The sequence below is a fragment of the Kwoniella botswanensis genome, chromosome 1, assembly GCF_036426115.1.
Source record: "Kwoniella botswanensis chromosome 1, complete sequence".
NCBI lineage: Eukaryota > Fungi > Basidiomycota > Tremellomycetes > Tremellales > Cryptococcaceae > Kwoniella > Kwoniella botswanensis.
This window is the reverse complement of record NC_088599.1, coordinates 13252795-13278566: the sequence shown is the minus strand read 5'-3', so window position 1 is coordinate 13278566 and position 25772 is coordinate 13252795. Positions and strand designations below refer to the sequence as shown.

The 25772-nt window shown below is 45.9% G+C and overlaps 7 protein-coding genes across 7 annotated transcripts; 2 read left to right on the top strand and 5 right to left on the bottom strand.

Annotated features, from left to right (window-relative positions):
- Nucleotides 1-204: 204 nt before the first annotated feature.
- On the bottom strand, nt 205-4088 carry L199_005010 (uncharacterized protein; the record flags this gene model as incomplete). The annotated part of the gene is made up of 11 exons (XM_064890725.1): nt 205-315; nt 414-662; nt 725-940; nt 1021-1287; nt 1351-1899; nt 1971-2042; nt 2113-2346; nt 2418-2972; nt 3079-3207; nt 3332-3733; nt 3915-4088. 11 exons carry the CDS (start codon nt 4086-4088, stop codon nt 205-207), a joined length of 2958 nt encoding a protein of 985 aa, XP_064746797.1.
- Nucleotides 4089-4897: 809 nt separating this feature from the next.
- On the bottom strand, nt 4898-7219 carry L199_005009 (uncharacterized protein; the record flags this gene model as incomplete). The annotated part of the gene is made up of 8 exons (XM_064890724.1): nt 4898-5002; nt 5071-5253; nt 5306-5533; nt 5607-5792; nt 5858-6226; nt 6291-6422; nt 6479-6922; nt 7019-7219. 8 exons carry the CDS (start codon nt 7217-7219, stop codon nt 4898-4900), a joined length of 1848 nt encoding a protein of 615 aa, XP_064746796.1.
- Nucleotides 7220-9373: 2154 nt separating this feature from the next.
- On the bottom strand, nt 9374-11844 carry L199_005008 (uncharacterized protein; the record flags this gene model as incomplete). The annotated part of the gene is made up of 5 exons (XM_064890723.1): nt 9374-10106; nt 10199-10536; nt 10665-11039; nt 11098-11136; nt 11191-11844. The coding sequence occupies 5 exons, from the start codon at nt 11842-11844 to the stop codon at nt 9374-9376; spliced, it is 2139 nt and encodes a 712-aa protein (XP_064746795.1).
- An 842-nt stretch (nt 11845-12686) lies between these two features.
- L199_005007 (uncharacterized protein) lies at nt 12687-14568 on the top strand (the record flags this gene model as incomplete). Its single annotated transcript, XM_064890722.1, has 5 exons — nt 12687-12869; nt 12936-13235; nt 13323-14060; nt 14133-14312; nt 14410-14568. 5 exons carry the CDS (start codon nt 12687-12689, stop codon nt 14566-14568), a joined length of 1560 nt encoding a protein of 519 aa, XP_064746794.1.
- Nucleotides 14569-14934: 366 nt separating this feature from the next.
- On the bottom strand, nt 14935-16912 carry L199_005006 (uncharacterized protein; the record flags this gene model as incomplete). Its single annotated transcript, XM_064890721.1, has 6 exons — nt 14935-15161; nt 15258-15352; nt 15401-16075; nt 16254-16495; nt 16583-16654; nt 16778-16912. The coding sequence occupies 6 exons, from the start codon at nt 16910-16912 to the stop codon at nt 14935-14937; spliced, it is 1446 nt and encodes a 481-aa protein (XP_064746793.1).
- Nucleotides 16913-17229: 317 nt separating this feature from the next.
- Nucleotides 17230-19476, bottom strand: L199_005005 (uncharacterized protein; the record flags this gene model as incomplete). Its single annotated transcript, XM_064890720.1, has 10 exons — nt 17230-17516; nt 17577-17766; nt 17841-17960; nt 18023-18148; nt 18221-18391; nt 18486-18640; nt 18703-18867; nt 18958-19016; nt 19103-19222; nt 19304-19476. The coding sequence occupies 10 exons, from the start codon at nt 19474-19476 to the stop codon at nt 17230-17232; spliced, it is 1566 nt and encodes a 521-aa protein (XP_064746792.1).
- Nucleotides 19477-20313: 837 nt separating this feature from the next.
- L199_005004 (uncharacterized protein) lies at nt 20314-25207 on the top strand (the record flags this gene model as incomplete). Its single annotated transcript, XM_064890719.1, has 13 exons — nt 20314-20380; nt 20436-20684; nt 20755-21093; nt 21198-21531; nt 21629-21922; nt 21996-22322; nt 22395-23537; nt 23603-23981; nt 24045-24135; nt 24216-24290; nt 24363-24560; nt 24620-24735; nt 24809-25207. 13 exons carry the CDS (start codon nt 20314-20316, stop codon nt 25205-25207), a joined length of 4011 nt encoding a protein of 1336 aa, XP_064746791.1.
- Nucleotides 25208-25772: the final 565 nt, after the last annotated feature.

Sequence of the window (25772 nt, the reverse complement as noted above, 5' to 3'; positions counted from 1 at the left end):
TATCTCCACGTATTTATATATAGCAAGTCACTAAAAAGCGGTGTTTAAGTCCAGTGAATGGGCCAGCTTCGTGTATAATTATCTTCGTTCGAGGAAGCTTGTTCTCCACTTTTACTTCAAAAGCCTACATTTCTCATATCACGAATTGTCACGAGCTTCATGACCGCGATGACCGCTCGATCCTCTTTCATATCTATTGACTAATTATTTACCTTTCGCGAGGGATGAATCGTAAGAATATCTCTGGACGGCGCCCTGAGGTAGGCCGGGTAAGGTGCCTCTGAACAAGTTTCGGTACTTCCTGTATATGTGTGTCTGGTAGGGAGGCCAAACCGTTGGATAACAGAGATCAGCGGCCGACTCACCCTCTGTGTCGAAAACTACCAGACCAGCGAGTGATTTTGGTGACTTACAGCTCCAGGAAGAGTGGCTAAATATTTCCTCAATCCATCGGGAAAATCATTGTTCTCCACCTTGGTTCTCAAAACTGCCATCAACTCATCGAACCTCTTTTTATCTTTTGGTAAAGCTTCAGTGTATCTATATACGGTTGCCGTACCTCCCTCATCGTTTCCGCCGATAGATTCCTGGTAGTTTGGAGTACTGCTGCTTCCGGATTTTGAAGACGACATTCGGAATGCTTTGCGAGTATTACTTTTTCGCTGCAAATAGCCGAAGAGATCAGTAACTTCCACCGTAAAGTGGTGTCGCCTTTCTCACTCACCCTTTTCACCGGTGTGTAATCGCTATCATCACTGTCCTCATCACCCAGCCCTACCATTTCATTTATATAGTCTACCTCTTCGTTGGTCAAAGCCTTCGATCTTGCCTTTCCTTTTGTTTGGGTCTTTGGACCATCTGGCAGTCTCGATCTTTTCTTGAAAGTTCCCTTGGGCCTACCTCGACCTCGTTTGACGGGAACGTTCGATGACGCCTCGTTCTGCCATCAAACCGATCATCAGCATCTTCATCTAAGCATTGAATTGCAGGTCGAACGTGGACCGGTTTTCAAAAATTCACCTGGACGGCTGGCGCAGGTGTAAGATCCGATTCCTCCCTATCAGTCTCATTCTCTGCTGCGTCCGAGGAGAAGATACCAGCTAAATCAGCATAGTCATCGCTGTCATCCTGTTCGTGAACAATCGTTGGTACCGGTACCACAAGACCGTCAATCTCGGTTCTCTCCTCTGGAAATGGCCCATCGATCTTAGCAGGAAGCCTCGTCGAATCGGCTTGAATATCATGACAATTAGGCAAAGGTGGTTTGGGCGCACGACGAGGATCCAGCTGTATTTCAGAAAACTGGATCAGCCTCTCAACCTACTTTGCAGATTGCGGAAGCACACTGACGGCCAAAGGCTGTAGAGACAAAGGTACACAGTCACCCTGTCTGCTCCTTTCCAGTACCGCAAGACCCATCGGATCCCTAGCTATATGTTGAGGTTCTACGTGTTTATATGAAGCTCCAGTAGGTTCTCCTCGTTCCTCCTGTCCAGCCGCCGGAATTGACTGCTCTCGGACTTGCCCTTCCTTTGTGGATCGATGACAATTATCTCCATGTTCCGCCCCAAGATATTTCTGCCAAGGTTCAGGATGCTTATCGTCTTCTCCGATGTGTCGCTGATCGTCAGCCCTTATCCGACCCCAAGGTATAATTCTATCCCAAAGTTGCACATCCAATAACACTTCAGGACCTTTAATAAAATAAAGTTTCGGTTCGATGTACGTCTTGACAAGATATAAGTCGTGTATCCAGCTCTCTGCAACGATCAGACAGTCGCTCTCCGTGGCTCGTTCAAAGTCCCTCATCCTTGACATGATGAAAGGCTTCGCCGCGCTTCGACAGAATACGACGATAGTTGAGTTGGGTAAACGAGTAGACAGTGATCCTCCAAGTTGCTATACAATAGAGTATTCAGGAGAGTTAGCTTCAGTTCAACGATTGTTTCCGATCTAGGCAGTGCACCTACCATAATCTTTGGGTGTAATGTATCTCTCGCAGAACCAGGTCCAACAACCCAGATCAATTTCCCTGTTAGGGGCTACGATAGAGGGTTTGTCTTCATGCGTCAGCTCTCAAAAGATCCTTTATAGCTGACAATCTAGTCTTACCTGATATATCTCTTTGTTTTGACTTCCCGAGCTCGAGATAGACTGTCGAGGTGTCGCCAGTGCTTGAAGCTGAGTAACTTCCAATGAATCTTCTTGAAGAGCGGCTTCACCGATGTTCATCGCAAAGCCATCTGACTTGGTAGGGCCTGACCATGATTTCGAGAACTGGTAGGAAGACTCGCGAACAGGTGAGATGGGAGTAGGATAACGATCGGCGACCATGTCTACTGGTAGCTGAGGAGGACAGGCAAATTTGTCACACGTCTAGCCAGCTGAGTTTGGAAGTGACTCGGAAGTATGCTCACCTGTCGGTCGATGGACCCATCACCGCCGTGACTAAACTTAGAAGGGATCTGTGCTGGAGCTGTATCTCTAATCTGACTTTGAGCAGCTTCTATGACTGTTCCGACTCTCGCGGTCAATTTTCTGAGAAGGGAAGCGACTTGATCAGGATGGATGTTGGATTTAAAATCGTCCAAACCATCGATCTCTTGATGCTTGACTCCAAAGCAAGACTCTCTGCGATTTTCGTTTCCACCTTGGTGAATCTCGGTCGAAGATCCTGATTCTCCATCTCTACAGCTCTGTACATCCTCAAGGCTTCGTTCTTTTACCCTTCTCCAAAAATCGTTATCGAAAAGATCCTTCTTCTCCACCAGATAGTCTTTCTCATCCAGCAATCTTTCAGCCTTGACACAATCTTCAACCCATCTATAGGTCAAGCATCTGACGCCTTTACCGTATAAGTTTTCCCCACGAATGTGGTCATTTTTCGTCACTGCTTCAAATCCCCTATTTGGTGGGTAGAAGACCACTTGCGTAGCCGAGGTCAGATTGTGAGATTTGAGCCCCCCATGAGACTGCGAACAAGAGCGACGTGTCAGATAGTGGCTTGTTGTGATGGAGTAAGGACATGAATTCGACTTTGTAGACCGCTGTGATGATCCCGCGGATTGATCAACTCACCATGAATAGATTCTCGAGGTATCTATGCTGGCCTGGTGCTCCCACTACCCAGATAATATGGTGTCGAAAGATACCCTTGGCGTTATTGTTATGGCGATTGAACCCTTGTGGAGTATTCGAGGAAGTAGACTGTAGGTCCTTTGCGCACATGTCAGCTCCATTCGTACGACAATGATAGCAGGTAGCGTTGAGACCGCAAAGGGGTCAAGGAGATGAGTTTAGAACTGGGAATGAGCCAGTCCAAAACACTCACCTTGATACAATCACCACTGTCTTTCTTGACTCTATCTTTCCACCCGTTGTCCTTCTCCCATCTACTTTCATCATTCTGACCAAAACCATCATCACCTCTCTTATGTTCCCAAGATCGATGGATATCGAGTCGTCGAGACAGATTGGGGCTATCTTGAGTTGCATGATTCTCCGGTCCAGATTTGTATACAGCATCGAGATCTTCCCTTGGAATAGCCCAAAACAGCTTCCTACTCTGTATCGCACCCTTCTCTACACTATCCCTAATACATTCAAACCTGATCACCTTCTCACCCTGCTCTCGGGGGAGTGATTCGGCGAATGATCTGGCGTATATCGGCTCGTAAGATACGATGATGAAGTTGCAAGAGGAGGGGTCGACGATGGTTCCACCGACTCGATCCTGCCATTTATAATAGGTAGTCAGCTATAACGTCTGAGGAAGGTTATCGAGATTGACGAGCACCATGTATAGGTGATCGTAGAAAAGGATCTCAAGAACTCCTTGGGGAAGAAGGAAAGAAGCGATTGCAGTAGGGGAAGGAATAGGGTTGATCAAGATTAACTTAACATTCTTCACTCACTCTTATATACCTCTCCACATTCATCCTTTCAACATCTCTACCGTGCACGTAGAATCTTTCATTTCTGAATAGCAATCTCCATTCGGTCCTATCTCTACATATTTGGGCCCGGCTTCCCCCTCTAGAACAGAATGATTGTCCAGTCGGAGGATCAATCCTAGGTTGGTATGCCATTGTACGATCTTGAAGTCCAGCTCCAGACTTTTATCGAGCGGACCTGAGTGAGTACTGAGATGTCAGATGTCAGATGTCAGACAAGTGAGGTGGGATGATATATTGGTATCAAATGCGATTGAGAAGGGATAGAAACACGTCTGATCCATGATCAACGATACGAGGTGTATGTGTATGAGTACTACCATGCATGCGTATATGTAACCTATGTCAGAGTGAAAATTTGAATGCGAAACACACAGTTGTCTGTGCGTTGTGTGTTGTGGTTGTGATGATAGTGGAGAATGGGTGTGAGGTGTTTAATCTTGTGCGATTTCTTAACCTTGTTCCCTCGGGGGACGACCGTGTCTCCCTCTCTTCACCTCCAGTATGGCTGGTCTACCGAAGTATAAGAGAAGGGATGAGTGGATTGGATGAATCTGCCCATGATGTCTAACTAAGCTTAGGGTGACTCAGTTTACGGTTCTTCCAGGAGTGAAGAGTCGACACACGTGCCTAAGGCTGTTGCTCGCGTCAAACCAGTAACATGTATATGCTTATTTGGTTGACGGCATTCTGGCAGCTCTCGTATCTTATCTTTGTCACAGATCGATGTGATGAATTGATGGCTCTGCAGGCTCTCGACGAAGAATTATATATTTTACATACATAGAATATCAATTTTCGTTTACAAGAGGATTACGTCGAGGAGGAGAGTGAAGAGGAAATGACGGATTGAGATTTTTACTGGATCGTCATTGACTCCGTTTATCAGTCTACTTTACAGTCTGCAAGAAATATACTTTCACAACCACAAGCCTGATTTCGCTTCAGGGGTTCAACTTCGTCTTCCTGGGTCTACCTGCACCACCATACTCTGGTAGTCCCGGTACAACTCTTCTAACCAAGGTAGCGTATCTTCTGTAGACCGCTTGCTGTTCAATCAACGCATTGCGGTCAGGCCGCATCCGCAAACCAAATGATTAGCGGGGAAACGACTCACCAGCCCATGACACGCAGTAAAAGCTCTGATACCACCTTTCGGAAGGCTGCCCGAATTTTTCATCTGTACCTTCAAGACGTGAATCAATCTCTCGTACTTTTCTTGATCGCATGGGTGGACTGCGTCGTGCTGGATTTTATGCCATTTTGGGTCCCTCCTGGTAAGATCACTAATGCCATTTACCTGCTTGCTGGATCAGCCGATGGTCAGGTGCCTTACAAGAGAGAGAACTAACTTTAACCTTCCTCTTTCTGCCGGCTCTACTTGCCTCGGTATAAGATGGATCTTCCTCTACGTTATCGTTCACCCCATCGCCAATGGTGGACAATGGGCTGGAAGATCGACTATCAAAATTCCTGAACTCCCCCTCCGTTTCCAGGGATTTACTTTCCGAATCTGTACAGCATATATCGAAATCGTCATCTTCATACTCTGTTGTGGCTGGGTGAGGGTGAAATAAGCTCTATGGACAATCTTGGATTTAGCGAATACGGTGCAGTATATCTGAACATGAGTGACTGAGGTAAAACACTTACTTGGTCTATAGCGACACTGCTCCCCTCCTCATCGACATCCGCTTGTACATTGTTCATATCCTTAGAATCGAATGTGACAGTCGCATCTTTGGATCTAAGGATACTAGTTGGCGATTCGACAGGTTGATTGGCTAAAAGCCTTTCAGGCGATTCAGGAGTGGCGTAGAACCTCGAAACATCTCTCTGCTGCATTCACAGCTTCACCTCAGTCCTGATCACATCTTCCGGAACGAACCTATATGACAACTCACCCTCTCCGAGTTCACACTTGTTGCCTCCGCCCTTCGACCACATACCGAGAAGTTGGGCTCCCGTCTCGATCGAAGAAGATTCCCATCTTTGGTCCTCGCCCAACATTGAAAGTCTTCCAAATCCTCATTCTCCACCACATATTCCTTTTCATTCAGCATTCTTCTCTTATAATGACAATCATGGATGAAACCTTCTGTCAAAATTATCTTTCCAGCCCTCCTCGATAGTTCGAAGTCCCCGAATAGCTGTCTCTCCCCGTACACAGTGACACCCAAATTTCCATCTTTGAACCCAAATAAGAATCTCGGATCGACAACAATAACCTTCGAGGCTTGTTGAATATTATCGCAACGCGTACCATCGCATTCCTGGTGGATTAACCAAACTTCGATCATCAGCATGAAATTTGGTTGACGTGCAATATCGACTCACTCTGATCTTCCTCTCGAGGTTACGCTTAGCAGGTATCGGCCCACTAACGTAGAATCCTATTCCCGCAAAGCAATTGCTGACTTGTCTGGGCATATCATACGATGACCTGCGCATGGTAGGTATACTGGGCTCCTACAGATTGGAAAAATTTCAGTCTTCAGTCCAGAAAAGAGCATGACGATACTCACACTATAACCCGATACCGCTCGATATGATTCTGATGCTCTCCTTGCTTCGGACCAGGAAGGCTCACCCTGTGGTGTGTGATACTGGGAGTTTGAAGTTGAAGACGAGGCGAAGCAATTCATAGATCCTGAATGGTGTTGATCTTGACTTTTACCTGGGGTACGGACGGCTTGATGTTTTCGAGGATCTCGAGGTATATCTTGAGAAGTGAGATCTGACCCTGGTGCGTGATGCTTTTCCGCCTTCTCCTTCTCTCTGGGTGTACCCCAATATCGATCCCTACTGACCCTTTGCCTCACGATCAAGCTGTCCATAACCCAGTCAAAGTGGATCAATCTTCTTGCACATACTGAATCTAATGTCTTGGCGAAACGTTTGATATCCGGATGACGAATCAGGATATAAGACGCTTCATCGAGAGGAACGAGAGTGCCACCTGCTCGATCCTGCGATAACAAGAGGACGACTTTCAATGTGATGATGTAGGAACACATCGGCTTGGTCTGGGAAATCGGGCATCTTTGATATACAGAATGACTCACTGCAATGAACCCCTTGACTTTCTCGAAGATGTCCAAACCATGTCCCTCACCTATCCTTTCCTTCTCCTTATCATTCGGGATAACATGAAACTTCTCTCCCTCAAATAGCTTCTTTCCTTCCTTGTCCACTGGAGGGGCATCGGGTTCAAATGTTTCGAGTACGGGTGGCTTATACCCTGGGGGATTATATGTATTGGACATCCTGTTGATCCGAATGTATGTATATCAGAAAGGGATAGATCAGACAGGAAAGAGGATAGAGGAAGGATCTCCTTTGATGATAGTATAGTCAATAGGAGATTTCGCGTCTACTATACTGGCGGGAGGAGGGCTAGGTGAGGTGGCAATAGCCGTCGACCGAGGATGAGGATGTTGACCTGACAGAGATGAGTAAAAGACGTGAGAATTGAAAACCAAGGTAGTTGGAGAAAAGTCTAGAAGATGATGTAGAAAGAAGAACAGCGTAGAGATTGGGTGATTCCGAAAACACCGCGACACTATCGTGTTCTCCTTCCCACTGTGTATGTGTGAGTATATGTGTGTTGGTATGTGCATTTCAGGGGGAGGGGTCAGTGCGTTGTGTGCATAAGAGTTGATCGTAGACTTATGAGTCTGTGCGTTGGCATATGATACTGTGAATTAGATCTTGGGTACATTCCCTGTTTTTTTACTCTATTCATTCTATTCACCTCTCGACAGCCTTTTCTCAGATGTCGAAAGAAGAGTCATTACCGATATGAGCTCAATAGTCACAGGTCAGCCCTTCTGGGTGGTGGGTCACGAGGAGGAGAAGAAGTCACAAATAGAAAAGAAAATCCGAGTTGATATGTATCAGTTTCTTTCCCTTCCTTCTGTGATCTACCACCTTGAGGTCATAGTTCGAGCAACTACAATTTACCGACCTCACAGGACAATGTCGGTTTGATCTTTCCAATCCTCCAAATGGCGATTACAATCATCGTCATCGAACCTGATATCAAAAGACATAAGAACAATCTCATTGCGGAAGCATTCAAAGCCATTGGCAACGGACCATCTTTCGAGCAACTGCATTGCACTTGCAGGAAAACTGGGTGAAAAGATGAGCGGAGAAAGGGCATATGGTCAATAAGAAGGGTTATCAGGTCAAGAAGCAGGATTTATGGAATGTAGCGTTTTGGAAAGGTATCGGGGCGATTGAGTAAAGATCTACTTATTTCGTTGAACAAATTCCTATTTGCTATTCCCCTTGGGCATACACCGTCGGACAGGCAGCTCTCTTGAGTGATGCAAGTCGAACCATCCGGATATTCTTGCTGCACCAAGAGACAAAGCTACGCTCGCAAATCGATATGCAGATGAAGATATCATCGATCTTACTGAAGAACCAGAGTCTGAAGATAAGGAAGAACAACCAGGTGTCAATACCAACGCGTTTCAGTGCTCTTGTATAGTGGTCAGTCACTCATCATCTGATACTGGCTTCTTACGCTTTGAGGAGGTGTGGCAGATTCAATCGAAAACGAAGGGACTCGATTCTGTATTACCTAGAGATCAAGCTGCATTCGATGATATCATCGAGATTTTGAAAGCACAAGCGAAAAGAGGATTTAGCAAGTTGTTAAAGGACCGACACCTTGTGAGTCTTGTATCATCACGTTGCATCTCATCGGAAGTTTGCAGAAATGACAATATATCGGCTGACCAGACTCTTCTTTTTGCGTTTGGATCTGCCTCGTAGTGGAGCACTTACCTCAAGTATATAGAAGTTGTCCGCGCATAAGTACTAGGACTGCGATGTCGAAGAAACGCATTCTAACAGTTCTGAGGTGTTGGATTTTGGCCGAAGACGTATATGTCACGCTCGTTGAATCTTGCATGCAGAGTATATAACCAAGAGAGACCCATCTAACGAAGGAGTTCCAAGGATTCTGAGGTCATGTATGTAAGGTATGCATGTCTCATATGACTTTAATTACATTCACAATCAACGTGTATGATATATGACAGGAAGACTTATCCTATAACGAAACAATCAAGTTATATACAGGACACTATACAAGTTGTTTCTCCAAAAACCCATTAAAAGGAACATCATATTGATATCAAAGATATAAGCTACATGAATTAAGAAAGTGTAGTGATGTTAGGACGAGTGATATAAGACAATAGATTTAAGATATAAGTTGAATATTCAAAAGAAGCAGAAAAGGAAAAGCAATGAAGTCGAAACCGAACGAACAATGTGAATGAATTTTGAGAATGGAGTGAAAGTAAATTATATTGTTATTTAATTGTTATACATTGTCCCCATGAGACCTATAACCACCGGTGTGTTTTATTTGAGTATGTTGATGGTTTCTCAAAAGTACTTGATCACTGCCCATCAAAAGTGATATCGACATCTCCCCAATTGCCAAGCAATATCACCTGATTATCGTTATCCGTATCGTCCGAGTCTGAATTTTGTAATTGACTGAGAGTCTGGTTGATCACAACTTTTTCACCTGCAGCTGTCCATTTCGTACTGGCCCAATAAGCAAACCCTGAGATCGTATCGGGAGAATGCTCTAACTCTTGCTGGGTATAACCCAGTATTGAAAATGTGGTATTGGCTTGAACCTCAATAGGCTCTATCAATACTTGTCGGACACGATTTTTGCCTGATGGGTCATATTGCGGGATAGACGCTGGCGAAGGTATGTTAATTTGACCCCAAGTGGTACTGGATATGAAAGGTCCAATGTAGTTAGGATGAAATTTGATGTTCATGTTACCTTGTTGGGTACCGATGACAGCTGATAGATCGATAGAGGGAGGCTGAGTTAAATACTTGACATCGACGTAGCCGGATGTAGTGAATAGATTGGTGACTATCATCGAGCGACGGTCATTAGCTTGTATGACAGATGTACCACTACTAGTTGAGTTGAGTAAAGCATGGACCTCGTCCTCAAACGCGTCGTCGTCGTCCTCCGATGTCCCGCTGGGATCGGCGGAAGGTAGAGCATATGGGGAACGCCGGAAGACTGTGTAGTCGGATGTGGCTGGGAGGACAGTGCTACTGTTGTTCGGGTCAGATAGGATGATATCGGACGCGATAGAACCGCTGATGGAAGACAATCATCAGTATGAATACGGTTGAACACAATGAAAGACCGATTTCAGTCCATATAGACGCTGGTATAAGCGGCCACTCACTCAGTCACATTGACAATCAAAGCCTCCGAAACATTCCAAGTACCCTTGACATCCCCAGAGAAAGCAACTACGGAACCTTTCGTGACTTGAGCATAATTCGCGTAAACTCCACCTCTACCGGTTTCCAGGTTGAGTAGATCAAAGGAAGCCACGTTGTTCAGTTTACCAAGACGCACTATCATATGTTCAGCATCGAGTGAGAAGGACGGTAGATTGGTAGGTGGGGTGTTGGCAGAGTACATTGAGGGTGGTAAACGGATAATGACGAGGTTGGTCGGTACCAAGTTGGGATTGAGCTTGAATGGATTGGTCATCTTCCCATCGGTTTCTCTTGGGCTCTGTCATAGATGGTTGTATGTTAGCTCCACCATTGAGAGACGCGGTTGAAATGGCAACAATAACCTCGAGATAGCTGTTGGAATGTGGGTTTACACAGCAAAGAGTTGCTTAAATATCATCAACTCACATATATTCCCACTCCTACACCATCCTCACCTCTCGTCATCTTACAGACCCTCATCATAGTAGACAGATCCTGACCTCCCGAATACCTCACCACCACATCTATCAGTATCTTTCCTTCTTCCCCACTTGTGATGACCGCCTGAGGATCATCTGAGCCTAAAAACTGTAAAGTTCCGCTTGAACCGAACCCCCTTGCGTTAACAAACAGATCCGATGGGGCGTTACCGGAAGATGAGAACGGGAAAGAGAAAGATGCCAGTGATACTGTGGATTGAGGGAAGGGGGTGAAGAGAGAAGTGAAGGGCGATGAAGTAAGGTTGAGGGGGGTGAAGTTATTGCATTCTGTAAGATTTCCGTCGGAGGATGATGGGGCGTCCTGCATGTATATCGTAGATTGTCAGTAATCGCATTGTAAGGGGATAGGAACTACTCACTCTTGATTCGATGTAAGTGAGGTTAAATGACCCGTTTCCCTGTAAGTGAAAGTAAGATCAGCGTGGTCTAAGTAGAGAGTCATGGGTACCCACAGCCCAGGCAGCTACTCTCTTTCCATCCGTATCCTGGTCCATCCACGGCCTTTGCCAAGGTGCTATCGGTGGCTTTGGCGTTGAGTTTTTGTTCATCCCTACCAAAAGCCCAACCACTAAACCGATCCCTATCAAGACCAAGACTACTATCACTTGTATCCATCTTTTCCATCTTTTCCACCACCTTTGAAACTTCGCAGGCGGTATTGGTAGACAGCCACATGCCCTTTTCTTGCCATTTCTCAGATTTGTGCTGGAACCTTCCCACAGTTTTGACGTCGATGCTATAGTAGATGGGTTGTCCCGATGGGTGAGATGAGGTAAGACCAGAGATGGCTGAGGAGTTAGAGAGGATGATGAGGATGCAAGTGAATGATGGTGTATCTGTCGGGGATGGGTAGGTAGATCATGGATAATTAATGCGGGGGGTCGTCTTGTAGCGTGACGATCCGAGAATATGTTATCATGATCATCTTCATGGTCGGTCAATATGGATCCACGCGAAGACCGCCGTCGCTCGTAGGGGGGCAACGACTCGCCATCCCATCTTGAGGTGACCTCATCGAATTCTGATGGTGCTTCTACCAAGGAATGTGTTGAGGCTGAAGGATCGAATATCCTGGGGTCTTTCTCTGGGTCAGGTGGGATGATCATGATGGGGGGTTGACCGGATAATAGGAATGCGATGGGATGCTTTACGCGTTGAAGGGGAAAGAAGAATGGTTGCTATGAGAAGACGATGTTGAAATTGATGTCGATCGAGGTGTTTGCTATTGATGATGAAGAGTGGTGTACCAAGACATCATCTATTTTTGCCAAGCTGACAAGCTGATATGGATTGAAGTAGGAGAGGTTGAGTCGCGGAGAGGGGAGAGAGGGAGGAGGGGAAACCGGGGAGAGACAAAGGTAATCTATGTCGATTTTACAGTTGTAGTCTTCGCTTCTGATTGAGTTGAATCCAGCAGACTATCTATGTGACCGTAGGTGAAAGTAGCATGTGTCAATGAATGGTATGTATATGTGTGTATGTTTTCGATGGTTGATTACACGATGAAGATGGTGGATATGAGGATGGGAGCTGTGTCTCAAAGTGAAAGAATGTTGGTGGTGGCATCATGCTGAAAGAGGAAAATTAAGGGAAACTGGCAACCGCGCCTAATCATTGTGAGAGTGAGACACCCTTGTCACTCGTGTGCCTAACTGAGTGAAAGTGGCAAATCATCCTATTGATGGTCTGTGCGCATTTATGGATGATGAACAAGCAAAGTAATGTGATGAAGTAGGATGAGAGTTAGAGTGGGAGAGTACAGAGGAAGGGTAGGTGGGAAAGGAGTGGGGAAGACGGTATGGTCATCATTCCCTACATCCTTCTCCTTCTTCCCTCTTTCCTTCTTCTCGTGTCTTTGAACCTATCTCTCATCTCCCTTCCGTCCATCTCAGACGTCAGCTTACTCACCGTGTCGTACTGACACACACATCAATACTCATCATTCGAGATGGATCTTCTGGACTATGGGACTTCTTCCTCTTCTCGAGGTTCATCCTCTTTCAACGGGCCCGGTGGCGACTATGATCCATCAAACAATGACCAGCTGTTCTTCAATATGCTCTTCTTCAACCAGACTTTTTGGATAGTCGGTAATCCCCATAAGGCAGAAATTATGAGAGTCAACATTGTAGTGGGTATATACTTTCGTCTTCTTGTACCACACAGGCGATGCTGAACTAACCAACGTATGTTGAAGAACGGTGGAACAATGTCCTCATTGATCACACTCGCCAGCCGAGTGATCTTCCTCAAACCAGACGGTCTCACCGAAGCTCTCAAAGCAGCTCACGATCTTAAAGCAATCATTCAATCTCATCAATCTGATGGCGCCGGCTTACCACTAGCTGAAGGTTGGATTAACGATAGCTTGTTCCTGGCAAGACCAATCGAGACCAAACCTTATTTGATCAATGAGCAGAATTTATTCGTCGATGGGTTCTGGTCCGGTGTAGGTGTAGGAAGGGAAAGACAGAATGCTTCCTCTTCTTTGAAGAAGGTAAGTTTCTTGATGTTACCCTATTCCCCAATTGTGACCGAGGGGTGTGATGTGGCGGTGACTGAGGGTGAATAACCATCTGTACAGAAACGATCCAAAAGGCAAAAGACAGTACATTTTCCAATCTCACCTACCTCAAATGAGCCAATATCACTGGGTCCTTCTTTGTATTCAACTCCCACTGGACTATCACCTACAGCATGTTCTCAATCCCATATCGATGATCTTATACAACTTGACGATCCATGTCCCACGAATCTCAACAAAGAGGACAAAGAAAGTGAACCTAAGATCAACCCCGAAGACGTCTATAGAAACGCTGCAAGTCAAAATACCAATACGTTCCTTGTTTGTCCGAAGCCAGGTGATATAATCACTCCGCCGATCCACAAGGAGTCACCCGCTTTGGTGTCTCAATCTTCCCATATGGCTCAACAAACTCGATCCGCCACTCACAGTCAGAATCAGGACGGACCTGTTAGAACCACTGGAAACAAATATATTACTCCCACCGGTCCTATCCATCTCGGTCAAACCAACCAGGAAGCCACTCAATATGATACTAGTACACCTTCAATCATCGGACAACTCTCGTCATCCTCTCAGGCTTCAGAAACGTTCCAGGACGACGGACCTTCCTCTGCGTCAGGGCAAGCCAATCAGGGAGACAATGATCAAGATTGTCGCTCTCATCCTCATCCTTCTCCCAGCGAGAAGGAGCAATTCCCAAAAACTCAGATGAATATTGAGAGAATGAAAGATCCGGATTATGTTGAGTCTGCACCAGAACCTGAATTGCATATGGAGGAGGATAAACAGCAAAAGGTGAGTATCACTGAACCACATCGATTCCAGTCAAAACGAGATGACTGATTGAGGTTGAATTCGAAATGGTAGGTCGCATCTGGATCCATATCCAAGTCAGCTGAATATAATCGAAGATGGCGTAATCAAACGACCGTCCAACCTCAAGACACCGTAGCTTATCGAGCTCTGGTGGAAGACCTGAAGAGTAGAGTGGCAGGAGAAGGGTTTCCGAAAGGCGGGATGAAGGCTTATTTGATCGGAAGGGGTATTGTAAGTCGACACCAGCATATCTTTCTCTCACCGTAGTCAGATGGTCCATTCGGTTTATAAACAGTACTTATGTTGATGTGTATGAGGTGTATTGTAGCATTCCCTTTACACCAAATACGGTGCACTTATCCGCCAACAAGTTCCTGGTTTACCCAACTCCCGAGCGAACTTTAAGAAGAACGCTGAAAGTGCTGTTAATCCCAAATGGCAGAAATTCATTGACGAGCAAAACGCAAAGACAGAAGTGGAGAAATAGGTGAAGTAAGGTGCAACAAACAAAATGATTTGAGCGTAAAGAAATGGGTAGTACTCAGTCGTGGGTCCGTTGAAAATCCATTTAGATCATCCGACAAAGTATCATCTTCAGTTGTAGAAAAAATCATGTTTGATTAGCATACTCGTCAATTGCCCGTGTTGGACAACCTGAATGTCAGTATGGAACGATCAATCACATCAGCTTTGTCCATTAAATCTCTTGACAGTCTTGCGATCGTATATATTCTGTCATGAATTCATTACATACATGAAATGTGATAGTTGCACACAATGGGATAATCGTACAAAATACTCTACATAATGGTGTTCACATTCAGGAGTTGATCTCTGATGATAATCTCTTCACTCAAATTAACATATCTCCAACTTCATCTTCTGATCCTACGCGATCACGTCCATTTTCCAGTCTCACATTCATATTGATGTCATCATCATTATCATCGTCAAGTTCATCAACCTCTTCTTCCTCATCATTGTTGGTCTTTGTATCTTTTCGAAATTGAGATGATTTTGATTGAGAGTGACGTGGTTGCACTGATAATTCCGTGTTGATCTTTCGATCTTTCGATAAACCTATCTCCGCGTACATGAGTTAGCTACCATGTCCACGATGAGAGTGATATCACCGATTACATGGGGGATGGGAGGTTTGATAGGTCCATGACTTACTCTGCAAGACAATATCTTTCTTAGATCTCTCCGCAAGGGGTTTGAACAAGAATACCGTCCAGTCATCGTCATCAACCTCTATCATAACGTCCTTACTATCAATCTGACTGTTCTTGTCTGGATTCACAGCATTATTGTCTTACATATCCGGGGTTAATCTTAATTTGACGGTATTAGCGCTGGGGAAGGTCGGAGGATTCAGTTGAGGAGGAGCTTGAGGTCGATTGTGAGTTGGATGACTCACTGGATATGGCTGGGGTAAAGGTGGATTTATGGTCTGAGGTAAAACGGGAGGATATTGGGGCTGATGTTGGTGGATCAGAAGGGGTGGTGGTTGGGTGAAGAATTGAGTTGGACCTGGAACATTGTTATGGTGCATTTGAGGTTGAGTTGGTGGTAGTTGATATAGTTGACCATTATGTTGATACTGATGTTGCTGATGTTGCTGATGTTGCTGATGATGCTGATGTTGCATAATTGGTACCGGTGACACCTCGGCATTATAACCCATTCCTGACTGTATTTGCGGTTGAGCTTGAATTGTCCTACTTTGATCTAGAGGTCTCCATTCTAACCCTTCGATGGTATAATGAGGTTTTCCAATCATCCTCACGCCTACCTCCTGATATAGCTTTATAATTAATTTGATCAACTGTGATCCATCCATCAATGGTGTATCGGTCGGATAGAGGTGAGAATCGGGATGAGATGATAATGTATCGAAGAATGCCTTGTACGCTTGGTAGATGGTCAACTGGGAGATGGAGGACGGTGCTCGAGGGGTTACAACAGGTCGAGGTCGGAAGGTTAATTCGATCCTGTGCAGGAGGGTTTGATATGGTCAGCACAGCAAATGATTGGCGAGATGGTGAGATGAGGTGTGAGATCGTTATCACATATGCAAACAGAAGGGTAGGCATGTTCGAGTACCCAGGATGTCCACTGTAGTGATATGTGTATAGAGGAGTGACGATCAATGTTGGAGTATCCACTCACCACAAAATAGCTCTCTGAGGTTCTTTGATGCTTCTCAACACATGTAAGTTCGTCCTGATCGCTGCCAGCTGCTCATCCGAAAGAAATTTCTGTCTAACCTCTCCGGAGACCGCTCGGCGAATCTCTGGCTGGGGCTCAGGCTGGCGTTGAGGTCGGATGATGGCTGATTGGCCGTGTTGAGGAGGTGCAGTATCTCTTCGGTGGTTTGATAATTTTTGCTTGGCTTTGAGAAGGTCTTTTTGCTAGAATGACGGCATTGAGATGAGCGGATGTCCAAGTCAAGTATCGACTTTGCTCCTCAAAAGAGGCGATTGGGTCATATCACTCACCATCTGCTGGCCTAACTCCTTCCACCTTCTGGCTTCTATCTCCGGCGCGGCACATCTCGTACACACATTTGACTAGATTAGATATATACAAATGGTAAGTACGAACTAACTCCTGCCTTCACGAACTTGTCATACAAAGATACCCAGTGGGACTGTCCTTCGACGTGAGGATCAGGACACGCCATGTGCACTCACGGTATGATGTACAATCTCCACATCAAAAGTGACCCAAGGCCAGCACTTCCCACATGACATACACTGTCTGGAATCTTGGGGAGTGAGGGTTCTGTCTTTGGGCTGATCTGGTTTATGATGAATCACTTTTGACATTTTGAGCGCGATCTTAGGACGAAATCGGCGATCATAGGTGCAGAAGGACGTCTCTCTCCCAAGGACAGAATAGGCAGCTTGAGACGAGGGGACTAATGAAGGTAATAGAAGCCATCGCTGAAGGAAGAGGAAAAGAAGGAAAGAAATCAAGTTGGTTGACGCGTAAATGTTGAATCTCAAAATCAATGTCGAGGGATCAGTGGCGTACAAGTGGCATTCACCCCATCATATGAAATCATTGCTGGTACTCGTGGACAGATATATATTATATATATATGCATGATCGATAGACTGTTGTAAAGATGTACACAAGATAACTATTGTGGTTCAGTGGCCTTCCCATCCACTCCACTGATCACCGCACTCTTAGCCAAAGAAGATTCCAGATCTGGTAATCTATCATTCTCGGTACTGTTCTTCTCGTTAACAGACTTGGGTGCACCTTCTTCCTCTTCTACCACGTCGTCTTGTTGGTATTTAGGTATAGACCATGTTCTGAGTAACACCAAAATGATAGGAATGGATACAATCCATATGGCGAAGAAGGCGGTGGTCACTTTATAACCTGCTTTGTAGTGTGGCGCTTGAGATGCCGGGAAGATGACTAGACGACAATTGCAGAATTGTCAGCATCTGCTCTCGATGAATTGCGAGTCATTCTCACGATTTGGTGCCCATGCGTTTATAGTGTAGGCAGCAGTATTCAAAAACCCAATGGTGATAGCTCTGGCTTCACCTGAACTAGCCATGATCTCGTTCACCCAAGCTAACATGATTGCTCCGATAGGCGTAGCAGTGAAATTTAAGAAGAAGCCAGCGAATTTGGTAGAGTTCTTAGCAGGCCATACCGATAGCTGATGAGGAGTGATCGTCAGAGTTAGCTGTCGGGACGGAGAACATTGAAGTGTGGATAACGGTTGGTACTTACGATGATGTTACCGACCAACGGAGGGAAACCACCTATGAAACATATGGGCCAACGGGTGCCCAGAGCATCACTGGACCAAGCATATACCAGTGACATGACAATCGACAATGCGTAACCTCCCTATGTAGTATTTGCGAATCAGCATTGAACATAGTGATGCACAATAGAAAGGCGGAGCTTACGGTAGGAATAACATTGATAGCTGTGACATCACCTTTCCAAGGGGGAGTAGCCTTCAACCACAAATTCATGTATGCATATGATCCAAGTCCGACTACGAAGCAGGTGTAGGGGATGAAGAAAGTCCACTGTTGTACCATAAATCATGCATATCAGCAAGGAGCAAAAAACAACAAGCAAATGCGGCGAATTTCACTCACGGGAATCCAAGAGGTCATAATCTTTTTAAAGATGTCCAAAGTGAATCCTTTGGTGGGAGCTCTTTTATACCTCTCCATTCTGGCTATAGCCATCTTGATATCTTGATCTCTGAGGTACCATCTTGCTCTAGGGTTAGGTCTCGTAGGGATGTCCGGAATCAGAAAGTATCCCTAATATACGAAGGGCCAGGTTAGCTTTTTTTTTCTTTTTCGTTGTCCGACCGACAAGTCATTCCTCCTCTGTTGTCACCTCAAAGACACTCACGGCGATCGCAATGGGCATACAGATGACGCCGTCCATAAGCATCAAGTATTGCCATCCTTTATAGCCGCCCACCCCGTCGAGTCCGGAGTGCACTGCCGCTTGAAGGTATCCCGAAAACATTGTTCCGACCGACGAAGTAGCTTGGAACATCACCACTGCCACATCGATTGAGATGATTCAGCATACACCAAGGCTCACGGGTACACGGAGTGCTTACCTCGTTTGCCCAGCTCCGCTGGACCGTACCATGATCCTAGTACCCACAGCATACCGGGATAAGCGGAAGCTTCCAACAAGCCGATGATAAATCGGAGTCCGTATAAGGTGTGAACGTTTTTGGCCGCTGCACAAGACATGACTAAAGCTGTCCAGATCACTTCACCTAATGTACGATGGAAAGGTAATCAGCCTTGCTCAACAGGGCTGTTTCAAGGCGGCAGATAAGGGAGCTGAAATGGCGAATGAGACTCACAGGTAGGTAACCAAATCGAAGGTGAAATTTTGACGGTAGCGAGAGTACCCGGAAATTGACTATGAGATGCCTGAGTTAGTTACCTTTGACATGACATTGCTTGGGGGGGATTGATGGAATAGTTTCAGTTTCAGTCTGAACGTACCCAATGACATAGCCGACGGTGAACATGGTTAACAGAGTGTTGTACTCATTTCCTTTAAAGTTCAGATCCTCTTTCATCCCACTCGCATACGCATTTGCGATATTTGCTTGACTTAGGTATCTAGCAAAATTCATGAGCGCATCAGTCTCGCCTATCGCTTAGATAGACAGTTGTCTGTCTAAGTGGTGGTGCATCACTTACTTGACGAAATAACCCAACATCGCAATGGTCATCAGACCACAATCCAATCGTCTTACGAAAGCTCTCTCTTCTGGATCTTGAATATCATCCCAGATTATTCTCCTGATCTTGCCCCATAAAGTCCTTTTGGGTGTTGCTTCCAACGGTTGGTCGGGATAGTATGGGTCGCTCATTGTGCCGAGCTATTTGCATTGACTGGCTGGATTCAATTGGAAAACGACGTATATATGATTGAAGAGATGAGAGGCAAAGTCATGGGTAAAAGATCGCTCAAATCATTTTTATCGATCCTTGATATAAAATCGGATGACCGCTAACTGATAAAGAACTTACAAAAACACATTATCTTAAAATTGGTAACTCACTGATAACGCCATCGATAATGCATCTACGATTTGCAACTATTTTCCCACCCGAAGTATCACAATGAGTCCGATGCTGGTCGGCGAGATGCATTAGCCCATACGATATCGTACTCTGCGGATATTGGGCATTACCAAATTCGCGAAAACGCTCCTGCAACATAAACTGACAAAAACAAAAAACTGGTTCCAGCCGATCTGACTGATCGGGTAAATCTTTTTCCTCCATATTTCTTCTTCGGGTGGGTTTCGTACCTGATTTTGTGTCCTGTATTTTCCAATTATTCATGGAAATTCCCATTGTTGCATCTGAGTTCCCGAAGTGACCCGCAATGATGTGCTCAAAGTATCCCGGAGTGACCCTCTCTGAGCGTTTATCGCATTATCATTGCTTAGGTGATCAACTATCCACCAGCATGCAACCAGGAGAGCTCATCAGGCACTCCGTTACTGCTGAGCATCAGTAACTTCGGGTCGGTGATGTATCTTGCTTGGTCAACTATCAGCTAAATAATTTTCTGTATGAGTAACATCCGTTTGGTTGGGTTTGCTGCTTATACAAATATAGATAACCCATCATTGTACTCACCTCGCTTCTCAGACATCCTGAAGTCACACAACACCCGAATCCAGTGACAGGCTATCAATATGGCTATCGAACCGGCGCCTCAACCAGTTAGTGAAGGCGTTCGAGTAGCAATTGACCGAGGAGGAAGTACGTCCTGCCCTTCACACCTTGACTCATGGTTGTACGCTGATAACAATCGTAGCTTTTTGTGATGTATGGGCTTTCATCCCTAATCACCTTTACAGCCCACCTATACCACTTGAACTTCTCGGAAACGCAGACATCATACCTGGAGATGAACAGGATGGAGGGGTCCAAGTGACTTTCAAGCTTTTAAGTGTCGATCCGGCAAATTACGACGATGCGCCTAGTGAAGGTATCAGGAGGTTATTGCAGATTGTGAAGAAGGAGAAGGTACCAAGAGGGGAATTGTATGATACTTCTCTGATAGGCGAGTCCCCGCAGTATGGTCGTGGTTCGGGAGTCTAGTGCTCACCGTCCGCTTGCCTTGCCATATACAGAGTCGGTGCGAATGGGTACCACTGTCGCGACAAACGCTTTATTGGAGAAGAAAGGAGAGCCTTTCGGCTTGATACTTACCGAGGGATTCAAGGACATGATTGAGATAGGCGATCAGACTCGACCGGATCTCTTCGACTTATCGATCTCCGGAAAAGTGAAGATGCTGTATAAGCCTGAAGACGTCGTTCAGGCGAGAGAAAGGGTGACCCTAGAAGGTTGGTCATTAGACCAGAATGCTCCTGCCGCGGAAGAGTTAATTGAGAGAGCTAAGCAAGCGGGAGACGTAGATGTGGTCATGGGGGTCAGTGGGGAAGCTGTAAGGATATTGAAACCCTTAGGTGAGACTTTTATCCCCTATCATACCTGCCGAGGATCTGTGCGCTTCCGAGTAGTCTCGATGGCAAGGTGCCCGGTATCTCGAGCTGATCATGATTTCCTGCAGATGTCGAACAAATAACGTCTGATCTTCAAAACCTGTATGATCGAGGTCTCAGAGCCTTGGCGATCTGTCTCTTACATTCCTACACGTATCCTCATCATGAGAGACAGATTGGTGAAATTGCCGATAAGATCGGTTTCACCCAGATATCACTCTCATCCGACCTCTCTCCTGCTATCAAAGTGCTTCCTAGAGGAAACTCGGCGGTCATCGATGCCTATTTATCTCCTGTACTGAGAGCATACGTTGATGGCTTCAATAGTCATTTTGAGGGGAAGAAGGCAGGTAAAAGAAGTGAATTCATGAAATCGGATGGTGGATTGGTCTCTTCTGATAAGTTAGTGCATCCGTTCTCCATGTGGCCGAAGGTCTTCGTTTGTCTACCACTCAGGGCTTCCTCCAAGCCAAGGCAATCGCTAACACCTTTTCTACAGGTTCTCAGGACTTAGAGCGGTATTATCAGGACCAGCAGGTGGATTTGTCGGATCAGCACTGACAGCCTATAGTCAAACACGCGCTAGACCAGTAGTAGGGTTCGATATGGGTGGAACCTCGACGGATGTTTCGAGGTTCTCAGGAGAATTTGAGTTGACTTTCGAAAGTGTCGTTGCTGGGGTGCCCATTGCGTGTCCGCAACTGTCGATCGAGACAGTTGCTGCCGGTGGTGGATCAAAGTTGACCTATAAGAACGGGATGTTTGTGGTTGGTCCTGAAAGTGTCGGTGCTCAGTAAGTACTGCTGTTTCTACTACATTCGAGCAGCTTGGATTCAGTGATGCTGATCGTCTTCGCCGTCTTCTAGTCCCGGCCCGGCTTGTTACAGAAAAGGCGGAGATTTAGCCATTACCGATGCTAATTTGATTCTTGGACGACTCATTCCATCCCAATTCCCTCGGATATTTGGTCCAAATGCAGACGAACCATTGGATTTGCAAGCCTCACGAACTAAATTCGAAGCGCTCACAATGGAAATCAACGCTTCTAGATCTGGTAAGACCCCCTATACTGTTGAACAAGTAGCTGCTGGATTCATCAAGGTAGCGAATGAGGGGATGAGTAGACCAATGAGGCAGATTACGGAGCAGAGAGGTTTCGCCATGTCTTCCCATGATCTATGTTGTTTCGGAGGGTGAGTGATTAGAATGTTCCTTGTCGCCTTCTCTTCCTATTACATGGTACTGATCTACAACCACTGATCTAGTGCTGGAGGTCAACATGCTTGTGCTATCGCAGCGGGTTTGGGCATCGAAACGGTTGTGGTACCCCGATTCTCGTCCATTCTCTCAGCTTACGGTATTGCCTGCGCCTCTTTATCTGCCGAAGCTGCTTCACCACTATCAGCGGAAGTGGTCGAGGATTTCGAACAGTCTAAGACATATTCGGAGGCTTCCAGGAGGATTGAGTCTCTGAAATCAGACGTACTTAGACAATTGCAGGAACAAGGGGCTAAGCAAGACGAAGTCGATTTCACAGTCGCCATCGCTGTACAATACGATGGCGCGGACACCATATTGCAGATACCATTCACCCCATCTCTAAAGAATGACTTCATCGAGGCTCATCTCAGAGAAACCTCTTTCTCCTCGAACAGAAAGGTATTGATGTCAAACATACGTGTCCGAGGTATCGGAAAAACCTTCAATGTAACACCAACGGATTATGCTGTCGCTTTGCAGCAAGTAGTTTCGCTATCAGAGACATCGTCAAAAGTAGTCAAACCCTCTACCTTCAATCAAGCTTACTTCGATACCTCTTCAGGCGTACAAGGATTCCAAACTCCAGTGTACATTCTGAGTCAAGTACCCGTCAACAGCCAGATCAGTGGGCCTGCCATCATCGTCGACTCCACGCAAACTATCGTGGTTGAGCCCTCCGCCCGAGCAGTTGTACTGAAAGAACACGTCATAATTCAACTGGAAGACTCGACATCGACTTCGAGGAAGGAGGAAGGGGAACTGTCAACCGACCCAATTATGTTGGCTGTTTTCGCCAATCGATTCATGTCCATAGCTGAACAGATGGGCCATACACTACAACGAACCTCTGTCTCAGTATCTATCAAAGAAAGATTGGATTTCTCCTGTTCCATCCATGGTACCGACGGTGCTCTGGTCGCCAACGCACCTCACATACCAGTTCATCTCGGTAGTATGCAGTACGCCGTTCAAGCACAGCATAATCACTGGCTGGGTAAATTGAAACCTGGTGATGTCCTGTTAACCAATCATCCTCAGTGGGGAGGTACTCATCTACCAGATCTAACCACTGTCACTCCGGTCTTTGAGCCTGGAAGTGATACCAAGGTACTGTTCTACGTGGCTAGCAGAGGACACCATAGTGATATGTGCGTAAGATCTTCCGTCCGCTTGGCTTCCGGGAGCTATAACTAACCTTCCTTCCATTCTGTAGTGGTGGCACAGGTGTGACGTCGATGAACCCGATCGCCAAAGAGCTATGGGAAGAAGGTGTGATCATTGATACTTTCAAGCTCGTCTCGCAAGGCACATTCAACGAAGAAGGCGTCAGAGATTTATTCGGAAAAGTTGCCGAAAGGCCAGGATGTAGTGCTACTCGACGGATCGATCATAACATCACGGATTTGCAAGCCGCTATTTCCGCGAACGTAAGAGGTATAAAACTGGTCAACAAGCTATTCGAGGAATTTGGCACGAAGACTGTCTTATTCTACATGAAGGAGATCCAAATCATCGCTAGAGAGACTATCAAGGATTTCTTGAGGAACACCTTTGATAAATTTGAGGGTAAACCGCTCAGGGCTAGCGATTATGTGAGTGGTTAAGCTCTTGATTAATGGAAGTCTAAGCCTGATATCGGGTATGACACATCGCAGATGGACGATGGTACAGAGATCAAGCTGGAAGTAAGAATCAACAGAGAGGAAGGTACCGCCGAATTCGACTGGAACGGCACAGGACCACAAGGTGAGTGACATCCTCATTATTGATTTCGACACTCCAACTATCCAGAATAGCGCTGATCGGACACATCCTTTTCATTGCAGTCTTGGGCAATTGCAATATGCCTGTCGCCTTGACATACGCAGCTATCATCTACTGCTTGCGATCCATGATATCTCGTAAGCCTGACGTTTTTTTTTTTTGACTTTGTCACCCTTTGTGGATTCTAACGAAGATTGCACGTCTTACAGCCGAGATCCCTATGCCATTGAACCAAGGTGTCCTAGACCCTATCACCAACATCGTCCCAATCGGATCCTATATCAACCCAACTGGTGTGGTCGCGATCTCCGGATCAACTCTCGCTTCTCAGCGATTAGTTGACATTATCTTGCAAGCCTTCAAGGCTGCAGCATGCTCTCAGGGGTGTGCATCTTCCACTGGATTCGGTAAGTAGATGACACGCTGTGCCTTGCCTGGTCCTTGCTAACTGACTGATTAAATACAGGGTCTGGAGGAAAAGATGCATCTGGCAAAGTGACACCTGGATTCTCGTATGGTGAATCGCTCGGTGGTGGAAGTGGTGCAGGACCGTCATGGAATGGCGCAAACTGTGTACATGTTGTAAGTTTTATGTCCGTCACTTACAAAAATATGAATCCATAAAGGCTCATACTGATTTCTCTCCAACTGCTAGCACTGCACGAACACTAGGTTGACCGACACGGAGATCTTCGAACAGCGATGTCCTATGTTATTGGTCGAGTCTGCCATTCGTCGTGACTCGGGCGGTAACGGCAAGTACAGGGGCGGTGACGGAATGTCGAAACTCTTCGAAGCTAGGATGCCATTGAACTTTTCAATCGTCTCTCAGAGGAGAGTATTCCATCCGAGAGGTATGGAGGGAGGTGCAGATGGTCAGAGAGGTAAAAATACCGTGTACAGACTGAATAAACGTTTAGATATAGATGAGAACCCTCAGGGATATACGGAAATAGGAGTGGGCAGCAATGGTATCGCCAAGCTGAACAGCGGGGATAGAGTTAGGATCGAAACTCCCGGGGGAGGTGGCTGGGGCTCACTGGAAGGACAATAGCAATTCAGTGTGGAGCAATCACCGTCGGCCATATGACCTTGGACAATGCATGTACGTGTAGATATACTTTCATGTATCGGAAGTTATATAGCCTAAATACCGCCTATACGTTACGATCCCGATGCCTATCGATGTCTGTGACCTCCCGAACTAACGTCACACAAGCCTGTCTGGAGCTGTGGCAAGAGATAGGCCCTGACACAGGTCTCCCCCTGCTTCTCCGGCCAGACAAAGAAACCTCTGGTGTGTGAAGCCCACACTATATGATTGACTTGCCCTTTTGTGTGACCTACCTGACTCATCTGTCACGGTTCGGCATACTGTCCAGCCCAAAGCGGTGCAATTGCGGAGGATTCATGAGAGCACAGAGCCTAGTTATGACCTATGGTACATAGGAAGAAGGCATTGTTCAAGTCCGCTTAAAACATGTGGATCTACCGGTGAGATATGGTTAAATATCGAGCGGATTTTAGTTTCGGCTCGAAAACGATGTTCTCAAGAAGGATGAGACCGAAAGCCCGATCGGGCACTACATGCATCTCCATTCTCGTCACCACACCCAACG